Below are 10,977 nucleotides of genomic sequence, written 5' to 3' on the forward strand. Positions count from 1 at the left end.
CCCCCCCAGAGCCAGCGAGGGCTCCGACAGCCACACCCCGTCTGGAGTGACAATGGCCCTACTGGGCTGAGGCCACACGTGGCAGGCTGAGACTGCCCACGCTTCAGCCGCCAGGCCGCCCACACTTCTGACCAGCTGGCTGCAGATCTGGGGGCTCCCACCACCCCTCAAGTTTGCTAACTTGCTAGAACGACTCACAGAACGCAGGAAAGCGCTAGGCCCAAGACCAGCCACGTGAGGGGACACGTAGGGCGAGGTCTGGGAGGGTCCTGGACACGGAGCTTCCGTGGCCTCTCCCGTGGAGCTAGTAAGTGTCACGCTCCTGGCACATCGATCTGTCACCAAGCCGGGGGCACAGCCGGGCCTCTGAACCCAGACCTCTCCCCGGGGTTTCGGTGCGTGGGCGCCACTGCCTGGGTCATCGCCACTGGGTCGGCAGAGGCTCCAGGTGGGGCCGGGGAAAGGGCTGGGGCCGGGGGGGGGGGTCCCCGAGTCCCAACACAGAGGTGACAGCCCAGGGGTGCATGAGGGGCCGGGAGACCTATGGGGGTGGGGGAGGCCACCAGGTGCATCAGGGGGACCAGGACGTGTCCTGCCACACCTGGTGGGACGGTGTGAGTCGGACTTGGCATCCGGGAAGGAGAACGCTCTGGCCCGCAGGGGGACACAGCAGGTCTCCAGCAGCCGCTGCAAACACGCCCCAGGTCCACGCCCTGCTCCTCATCCCCACAGGCCCCGCCCGCACCGGGGGCTCCCTCTGCCTCCCTGGGCCCTGCCCTCACTCCTAACAGTGGGCGTGGGGGGGGGGTCCTGCCTGTCGGCGCACCTGTGCCTACCGCTGGTGACAGGGCTTCGGGCTGGCCGGGCAGGGGGTGCGCTACCTCAGCTCTGGCCAGCTGGCCCAGAGGGGGCATCGGGGTGTGGGGTTGAGGGCAAGATAGGCAAGTCAGGATGAACGCCCCTGAGGAGCCAGCAACGGGGGCTGAGGGGTGCCGTGAGCCCCTTCCAGCCTGCTGCCTGCGGCCCGTGGTAAGGGGGTCCCCGGGCAGAGCACAGCACGTGCAAAGGCACCGGGGCAGGAAGGCGGGCCTGGGTGGGAGCCCGGAGCCCACGATGGGCTGAGCCCCCTTTCCCCAGGAGCATCCTGTTTGCATACAGGGCCGACTCATTCACTCCTGCATTCGATAAACACTTACTGAGCACCTACTGTTTGCAGGGCCCGTGGCCTTCCATGATACTGAGCTGAGAAGGTGAGCTCTTATCGAAGGCCTCTTACTCCCTCCAACACCAAAGGGCAACCGGTTTGGCATTTTCTTTTTTTTTTTTTTTTTTTTTTTTTTTTTGAGACAGAGTCTCGCTTTGTCGCCCAGGCTAGAGTGAGTGCCATTGTGTCAGCCTATCTCACAGCAACCTCAAACTCCAGGGCTCGAGCGATCCTTCTGCCTCAGCCTCCCAAGTAGCTGGGACTACAGGCATGTGCCACCATGCCCGGCTAATTTTTATATATATATATCAGTTGGCCAATTAATTTCTTTGTATTTATAGTAGAGACGGGGTCTCACTCTTGCTCAGGCTGGTTTTAAACTCCTGACCTTGAGCAATCCGCCCGCCTCAGCCTCCCAAGAGCTAGGATTACAGGCGTGAGCCACTGCGCCCGGCTTGGCATTTTCTTTTCATGAGAACAGATTTCTAAACGTCCTTCCAGACTAACACCGCGGCATTACTCAGACCTGGCGGGCTCTTATGAAGCTCAGAGCAAGTGCAGTGGTGGAGAAATCGGGTTCCTCGTACTGTTCTCTCTACATTTGGGACATCTGGAAATGCCATAGTAAAAATTTAAAAAGAGAGGACAGAGAGAGAGAAAGGAGCAAAGGGCTACATCCGCCCTCGGGGTGGAATCTCCCTCTACCTCCCGGCCTCCCTGGTCGCCTGCAACACAGAGAAGATAATAAAGCCGCCGGGGAGGGTTGCAGCAAGGATGAAATCAGTAACTTGAACAAAGTCTTGGCATAGCGCTGGCACACAGAAAGTGCTTAATAATCGTGAGCCATTGCCGCGTGCCAGGTAGGATGCCGGGGGATTCCAGGAGACCTGTGGCCCATCTTCTCATCTACAAGTGAGGAAACTGAGGCCCAGAGGCCAAGGGAGCGTCAGGGTGGCTTCCGCTCGCAGCTGGCCGCGGCCGGCCCCCAGCCTGGCGCCCATGGCTTCCCCTGTCCTCGGCACGCCCCGCCCTGAGCAGCCTTCCTCGCTCTCCGCTGCCCGGACACGGACTCTCCGGAACATTCCGAGCCCCACTTGTTCGGCTGTCGGCGCTGTTCCAACGCCGCATCGTTCGCTGTCCCTGCAGCGGGGGACGCCCAGCGTGTGGATGAGGGAGCGGTCCCCTGAGCTGTCACCCACCGGGCTCTCCAGCCACTCTCATCTTCTCCCGGCAAAGGACGGTCAAAAGGCACAGCAAAGGCAGCGGCCGTCTGCCCAGAGGGGCTCGGGAGTGCGTCCGTTTTGGTTTTTGGCTTTTGTTTGAAGGCTGCCAGCGGTTTTGCAGAAGTGGAAGGAGTTTGACTGCGTCCTGCAGGAAAGCCCAGCTGGGCTCTGACGGGTCGCCCAGGACCAGATCCGGCGTGTCCCCCTCTTTCTCTCCCCAGCACTCCCCCATCCCTGAGATTCCACCGCCCCTGCTCAGGCCCTCAGATCTGGAACCTTCCATCTCCCCATTCCGCCTCCTGCCACCTGACTGTCTCCACTCCGAGCGCTCAGCCTCAGACCCAGGGCCCGAAACACACACTTAGCACCACGGCGACCGCTTCTTAAAATACTAAAGCCAGCCTTATTTACAAAACACTACTCTCAGGCCGGGCGCAGCGGCGGCTCACACCTGTAACCCTAACACTCTGGGAGGCTGAGATGGGAGGATAGCTTGAGGTCAGGAGTTCCAGACCAGCATGAGCAAGAATAAGACCCCATGTCTACTAAAAATAGAAAAATTAGCCAGGTGTGGTGGCGCATGCCTGTAGTCCCAGCTCCTTGGGAGGCTGAAGCAGGAGGATCGCTTGAGCCCAGGAGTTTGAGCTTCCAGGGAGTTATGATCATGTTACTATACTCCAGCCTGGGTGACAGAGCAAGACCCGTCTTGAAAAAAAAAAAAAAAAACTTTTTTGAAGGCTCCAGTGATAAGCTGTTTATAAGAGATATACTTGGGCTGGACGCGGTGGCTCACGCCTGTAATCCTAGCACTCTGGGAGGCCGAGGCGGGCGGATTGCTCGAGGTCAGGAGTTTGAAACCAGCCTGAGCAAGAGCGAGACCCCGTCTCTACTATAAATAGAAAGAAATTAATCGATCAACTAATATATATAGAAAAAACCAGCCAGGCATGGTGGCACATGCCTGTAGTCCCAGCTGATTGGCAGTAGGATCGCTTGAGCCCAGGAGTTTGAGGTTGCTGTGAGCTAGGCTGACGCCACGGCACTCACTCTAGCCTGGACAACAAAGTGAGACTCTGTCTCCAAAAAAAAAAAACCAAAAAAACAAACAAACCCCATAGAATACCTTTTAGGGTTTAGGCGGAAGGATGCGGGTCCCAATGTGGGGAACGTGGGTCCACAGGTCAGGTGCCAACAAAAGGAAGGCGGGAAATATAGTTATTTTTCTTAAGGCATAACAGATATTATTTGTGTTAACATGCAATGGGATTATTATTTTTACACCAACAAATACTTTTCAATTTTCTATTTTGGTTTTCTAATACGGTAAATATCTGGAAATATAACTCTCATGCATTCCTCCCGCCAAAAAAAAAAAAGCACTTTGGGCTGGGCACGGTGGCTCACACCTATAATCTTAGCACTCTTGGGAGGCTGAGGTAGGAGGATTGCTTGAGGTTAGGAGTTTGAGACGAACCTGAGCAAAAGCAAGATCCCATCTCTACTAAAAATATAAAAAATTAGCTGGGTGTGGTGGCTCTCACCTGTAGTCCCAGCTACCTGGGAGGCTGAGGCAGGAGGATCGCTTGAGCCTAAGTGTTTGAGGTTGCAGCAAACTATGATCATGCCACTGCACTCCAGCCTGGGTGACAGAGCAAGACCCTATGTCAAAAAAATAAAAATAAAGAGCTCTTTGAAGTCCTTATTAATAATCTTACGAATATTGCTGGGTTCTTAGACCTAAAAGTTTGAAAACCAATAGCCTTGTATATACTTGGTAAATAATATGTTATGCATTGTGGAGTAGTATGTTCTATGTTATTTCAGTTAGGTTGATTAATAATTGGGTGGCTCAGATCGCCTACATCCTTACTAATATTTGTGTCTTCTCCTATGGATTACTGACAGAGGAGTGTTCAGAGGTCCCCACGTTGGACTTTGTAAATTTCTCTGCTTAGTTCTGTCTCTGCTCAGTATGTTTCGATGCCTTGTTCCTGGGAGAATATATAATTAGGATTATTACGTCTTCTTGATGTATTCACCTTTTTATGGTTATTAAGTGGCCTTCTTTATGTCCAGTAACACTGCTTGTCTTATGCCAGTTTTTTTTATGCTAATATAACCACAACAGCCGTGGCAGTTTCTCATCACTGCTGTTGGTGGGGCATGTCTCCTCTATCCTTTTCCTTTCAACCTGAGTCTCTGCACGTCAAGTATATCTCTTTTTTTTGGTTTTTTTTTTTTTTTTTTGAGACAGAGTCTCGCTTTGTTGCCCAGGCTAGAGTGAGTGCCATGGCGTCAGCCTAGCTCACAGCAATCTCACACTCCTGGGCTCAAGCAATCCTCCTGCCTCAGCCTCCCGAGTAGCTGGGACTACAGGCATGCGCCACCATGCCCAGCTAATTTTTTCTATATATATTAGTCGGCCAATTAATTTCTTTCTATTTTTAGTAGAGACGGGGTCTCGCTCAGGCTGGTTTCGAACTCCTGACCTTGAGCAATCCACCTGCCTCGGCCTCCTAGAGCGCTAGGATTACAGGCGTGAGCCACCGCGCCCGGCCTTCTAAAAGGTATTCTAAAAAGGACATATGGGGCTTCAGATAGCGGGGTGCCGGTCAAACCCCGGCCCCTCGGCGCCCCTCCTGTAGACGGCGTGCACTGAAACATCCCCGTGCACGTGTGTGGGGCGTCAACCGAGTGAGAGCCGTGCCTCTTTCTCCACTGCCTGGGCAAGGCTCCAGCTCCCCAGAGGGGACAGCTAATGGTTGTGCAGCGCGGTGTGGGGGACACGGAGGTGAGGGTCAGAGTCACCGCCCACGAGATGCGCACACGGAGGGGCCCGATCTACGCTGCAGCGGCGCACCACGCTCCGCCCTGCGCCGCTGCCGTGTGGGGGTGCTTGCCTTCCAGGTGTTTGCACACCTTTGCTGCTTTCGGCCCGTTATTAATAAAACAAGCTGCTAAATTTCAGCCTCTGCTTTTTTTTTTATTTTTTTTTTGAGACAAAGTCTCACTCTGCCCAGGCTAGAGTGAGTGCCGTGGCGTCAGCCTAGCTCACAGCAACCTCAGACTCCTGGGCTAGAGCGATCCTCCTGCCTCAGCCTCCCGAGTAGCTGGGACTACAGGCATGCGCCACCATGCCCAGATTCTACATATTTTTAGCTGGCCAATTACTTTCTTTCTACTTTTAGTAGAGACGGGGTCTCGCTCTTGCTCAGGCTGGTTTTGAGCTCCTAGGCTCAAATGACCCTCCCACCTTGGCCTCCCAGAGTGCTGGGATTACAGGTGTGAGCCACGCGCCCGGCCAGCCTCTGCTCCTTGAAGGCTGGCGGGACACTGCCCGGGGCTCCTCAGAGCGCCTGGGCGATGCTTCGACAGGCTTGAGACTGCTTGCTCACAGCACGGCAGGCACTCTCGTTCCGATTACGGCTCTCGCTCGGTGGGCACGGCCGGCTGGGCAAGGCAGCCCGAGGAGCCCACCCATCGCCCGGGGCCCGGAGGAAGGTGAGCGCTGCCCCCGTCCTGGGGACTCTGCGGCTGGGGACCTACCTGCCAACTGCAGGATGCCGTGTCTGGCCACATCGTAGAGCGGGTGACTCGTGCTCAGCGTGGGGTCCTGGCCAGCCATGGGCACCGCCGAGGCCTTCTCCCTGCTCCCAGCTCCGCTGCCTGCTCCTCACTCCCGCAGCGCTACGCAGACAGAGGCGCAAGTCAGCACGTTCTCAGTAAGGAGGGGAACGAGGGAGCCTCTTGAGGTCCCTTTACAAGACAGTCACCCTGCCTCTGCTGCACACCCACTGTGCGCCTACCAGGGCTGTGCACCCACTATGTGCCCACCCACGTCCAGTACCAGAAAAACGAGGCCCGGGTGTTGGATATCGTCCACATTGACAGCAGTGGAAACTGAGACTCGGAGAGGGAAAATGACTGGCCCAAGGTAACACAGCTAACCGGTATGAGGGTGTGGACTTAAACTTGAACCCCCAGCTCCAAATTCCGACCCAGGCCCTCCTAGAAAGATGCTGCCGCCGGCCGCTGGCAGGAAGCCGGTGCCGCTGCTGCCTACAGCGCCAGGGTGGGCTGGGGGGAGGGGAAAGGGCCGTCTCCCAAAGTTAAATTTTAGCAGGGGAGGTTCTCTCATGCAAAACAAATCTTTTCAGCTGGAAAAGGAATGGGAACTTTAAATTTCAAGGTTAGAGCAGACTCGAACGGAGACAAAACGGGTTGAATTGTGTCTCTCCGAAGTTCACGTCGGCCTGGAGCCTCGGGATGAGACCTCACTTGGAAGCAGGGTGTTGAGGGGTGCAATTAGTTAACACGAGGTCACACTGCACCAGGCCTGGGCCCCAGATCCAAAGAGGGGTGTCTCTACAAGAGGGGAGACAAAAGAAGGCCGCGTGCAGACAGACGCAGGGACTGGAGTGACGCGGCCACGGCCAAGGGACGCCCGAGACCACCCGGAGCCGCGAGCCGCGAGGGACGGACCCTCCCCTGGGGCCTTCGGAGAGCGCGGCTCTGGGGACCCCCGGATGTTGGACTTCTGTGTCCAGGGCTGAGAGAGAGTCACCTTCTGCCTGTTAAGCCCCGCTTCATGGGGATTTGCTGGGGCGGCCCCGGAGGCTGACGGACTCGGACCTCGGGCCAGAGCGCCCGGGCAGGGCGGGTCCGGCGCTCCCACCGGCTCTCCCTGACAAATTCCCGGGGCAGTTGGGACGCGAGGCCAGGTTCCAGATCCACCTCCCAGACCGACACCCCCAGAAAGGGCCGCACAGGGAGGACGATGGGGGAGAGGTCCCACCCTCCCCCAGGCCGCGTGGTCTGGCAGCTGCACCTCCTCACCCCCCTGGTCCCAGCCCCGCCCCGTCCTCGGGTAACTACTGGGTATTTATTTACTCAGCACCACTCTGAGGGCGTGGGGTGGGGGTGGCAGCGGGAGGCCCCTGCTTATCTACAGGTGTGACCCGTCCCAGAGTGGGGTCAGCGTGGGATGCTGCACCCATCCAATCGGCAAGTGCGCGTTGAGTGCCACCACGTGCCAAGGACACTTGCAGACAGTGGGCCGCCCCACCAAACACAGGCAAAGTCCCCAGGGCGGGCGGAATGAAGGCCTCCCCATGGTGTCCACGTCCTACTCCCTGGAACCTGTGGATAGGACCTTCTGTGGCAAAAGGGATTCTGCAGATGTGACCAGGTCAAGGATTTTGAGACGAGGAGGTTGCCCTGCGTCATCCAGGCGGCCCAAAGCATAGTGGTCTCTCGGTGTCCGAGAGGGACGGGTTCCAGGACCCCCCCAGGATCCGAAGCTCCCGGATGCTCCCATTGCTCACATAAAGTGATGTCAACAAGAAGCCTGCCGAGGCCACACAGGGCAGGGGATGGGGAGGCTGGTTCTGGCCACCAACTGGCAGCAGAGGCACAACCTGCCCTGCCCACGCTGTGCCCGACAGGATGACACCCACAGGCACAGCCATGGCCCGCAGTCCAGGCCTGCAGTCCCGCAGTCCGAGGGCTCCTGGCGGAGGGACGGGGCAGACAGTTACCATCTTAGCCAACAGCATCCCCTCCGCCACCAGGACCACCCCCACTTTCTCTCTCTCTCTCACACACACACGCATGTGCACACACACAGCCCATGCGATGGCACCAGCAACAGAACACGTGACCTAAGCCTGGCCAGTCATGGCACCAAACTCCCTGAGCCACAGAGATGAGTTTGGGAAGGATCACATGACCCAATCTGGTCCAAACAGTAAATTCCAAGACTTAAAAGCTACTGAGAAGGCCGGGCGCGGTGGCTCACGCCTGTAATCCTAGCTCTCTGGGAGGCCGAGGCGGGCGGATTGCTCGAGGTCAGGAGTTCGAAACCAGCCTGAGCAAGAGCGAGACCCCGTCTCTACTATAAATAGAAAGAAATTAATTGGCCAACTAATATATACAAAAAATTAGCCGGGCATGGTGGCGCATGCCTGTAGTCCCAGCTACTTGGGAGGCTGAGGCAGGAGGATTGCTTGAGCCAGGAGTTTGAGGTTGCTGTGAGCGAGGCTGACGCCATGGCACTCTAGCCTGGGCAACAAAGCGAGACTCTGTCTCAAAAAAAAAAAAAAAAAAAAAAAAAAGCTACTGAGAAAAGATGCCCTTAAAAAAATGCCTTAAACCTGGGAAGATATGGGACTGGAACTACCAAAGGTCCCCACATGGAACTGGAGAAAAATGAAGCCAGTGACTGAAGACAGAGTGGAGAAGTGGGAGAAAAACCAAGTCCCTGAAACACTGCGCCTAGATCCAGCTGTACCTGAATGTGAGGCTCCCATAAATCTCCTCGTGGGTCTGTTTTGGACTCTCCTTTGAACTGTTGAAAGCAGCTGCCTATCTCACTCAGTATGAATAAAACATCTAACAGGTTTGTTTTTATATGTGTATGAGGGTGGTGCTTTTATCTTTTTCTGAAAACTGTCTTTTAACCCTAGTTAGAAAGAGAGGAGGGCATCGGAAGGGGTTGGAACTGGGGCACAAGTGGATGGAGGGCGAGGCCCCAGTTTCTGCTGCACAGAAAACGGCCTGGGGAACCCCAGGACAGGGACGCTGCGTGTCCACCGCCGCTGTCAGAGGAGTGACAAGCTACGGTGAAGGTTCAGGCCCAGCAAGAGCAACGATCCTTGAATTTCCGGCAAAAGGAAGACGTCTGCAGCAGCCTCTCGATCAGATCTCCCCGCCTGGCCAGTGGGCAAAAGGGCCACCGCGCTCTGACCATGGAGCTGCTTGCTGGGGACGTCTGCCAGCACCTTCTCCAACAGAGGCGCTCGGAGCGTCTATTTAACGAGTGGTGGAAGAAACGTCTGCAAACCAAGGTGAGCGTTTGGGCACCAGACGGGCAGTCGGCAGCCAGGGTCTGGGCTCAGCCCTGGTCCCGGCAGGCACGAATCTCCCAGGCCTGGCCCAGGTAGGCGGGGGGTGGGGGTGGGGGGGTGGGGGGGTGTCGGACAGGGGGTTCCCGGCGAACAGCAGAGTGTTGTGGGAGCAGAATAGTCCGGACCTGGGGAATGAATGCTAGAAAGACACCGCAGGTCCTTGAGCAGAGGAAGGACGTGGGGCTGAAAAGATAAGCAGAAGGTTCTAGAACCTGCAATACCTCCAGGAGTCTGAGGGCAAGGAGGCCACCCCAGAACAGCAGGAGCAGCCTTGCTACATGGAGACAGCATCCGAGGGCAGGGAGGGCAGGGCCGCCCGCAGCAGATGCCTGGAGGTTATTCAGACCAGCTCAAACCCGGGGCCTGGGCAGGCTGTCTGTCCTGAGCAGCCGGGCCCTGGCTCCCTGCCTGCTGGAGGAACCTGTATTTTCCTTAATTGGTCCTGGAATGACCCCCCCCCCCCCAAAGCTCCAGGTGTGCCCCAGCCCTGCCCTTCCCCGGGAGCTCTCCCGCCCTCTCCCTGACCTGAGGGCATCCCCAGCGGCCACAAAGCCAGGCTCAAAGCCCCAGCCACTTCCTGCACCTTCTCCTTTGTCAAGCCACCAGGCATTTCCTTATATTTAAATGCCACCACCTCCCCAGTGCCCACTCTGGGAGCAACAGACAGCCAGGGGCGGGGCAGCCGGGGAGGAATCAAGGCTGCACGGTTTGTCCCCTGGGCTTTGCTTCCAGACAGGAGTGGTAGCGGTGCCCACCTCAGGGCATGGCCGTGAGGGGCTAGCGGGGACAGGGACAGTGTCTGCTGGGAGTGGACGACGAGTCCCTTCCCTGCCCCGGCCTCAAGCACCCTCCACGGGACCCGCCCTTGGGTCATGTGACCGCACAGACCCGGGTCACACGCTGGGCCCCCCAGGGGCAGGGGCTGCTCCCGCCATGTCTGCCCTGGCTCCGGGCCAGCACAGAGGGAGGACCGAGCAGCCCGGGACACGTGGGTGGGGGCTGCAGGGGGCCTGGCAGGGTGGGCGCCAGCAGGGGGGAAGGGATGGAGGCGGCGGCTGGGGACACACACAGGGGACAGGGCCGTGGGGGCCCGCAGGAGCTTGGAGTGTGGAGCGTGGGACTGAGGGGCCTGGCGGCAGGCACCAGCAGACACCCCTTCCCGCACCGCCCACCCCGCCACCTGGCCTCGCTGTGTGGCCTCGTTAGCTCTGACGGGCCCTGGTGCCAGCCTCGCAGAGAGTCCACAAGTCCCCGAGTGCCCGCTGCCGGGAACGCCAGCAAAGCCCCAGGAATTCGGAATAAAAGGGCAACAGAGGGCAGGCCGTTTGCACTAATGGAAGACCTGGGGTATGGGAGGCACAGTTAAAGACACGGCGTTTTGCGACTTTCACACAGGGCAGGTGGCACTTTAGGACACGGGCCGACCCGAGGGCCCGGCGCACGGCAGACGGGGAATAATGGGCACAGCGCCGCCTGACGGGGCTCAGGGAGCCTCTGGAATCAGCTTGTTCTCGTCCTCTAACTGCTGAAACCAGCCCGGTGTGGGGGTCAAAGCACAGGATTCGGGGTTACAGGGGCATAATTTAAGCCCCTTGAGTAGAACAAGTGTGGGCCCTGCGCCCAGCTCCGCTGGGTAACCGCTGGC

General features: G+C 57.7%; 1 protein-coding gene across 1 annotated transcript in view; it reads right to left on the reverse strand.

Annotated features, from left to right (window-relative positions):
- Positions 1-6,115, reverse strand: part of ARHGAP8 (Rho GTPase activating protein 8) — a 46,413-nt gene extending 40,298 nt beyond the window's left edge. The window contains exon 1 of the mRNA XM_076006923.1: positions 5,974-6,115. Coding sequence (XP_075863038.1) covers positions 5,974-6,052 — 79 coding nt within the window. The 5' untranslated portion in view covers positions 6,053-6,115. The remainder of the gene's footprint in view (positions 1-5,973) is intronic.
- Positions 6,116-10,977: the final 4,862 nt, after the last annotated feature.

The sequence above is a fragment of the Microcebus murinus genome, chromosome 10 (genome assembly GCF_040939455.1).
Source record: "Microcebus murinus isolate Inina chromosome 10, M.murinus_Inina_mat1.0, whole genome shotgun sequence".
Lineage (NCBI taxonomy): Eukaryota > Metazoa > Chordata > Mammalia > Primates > Cheirogaleidae > Microcebus > Microcebus murinus.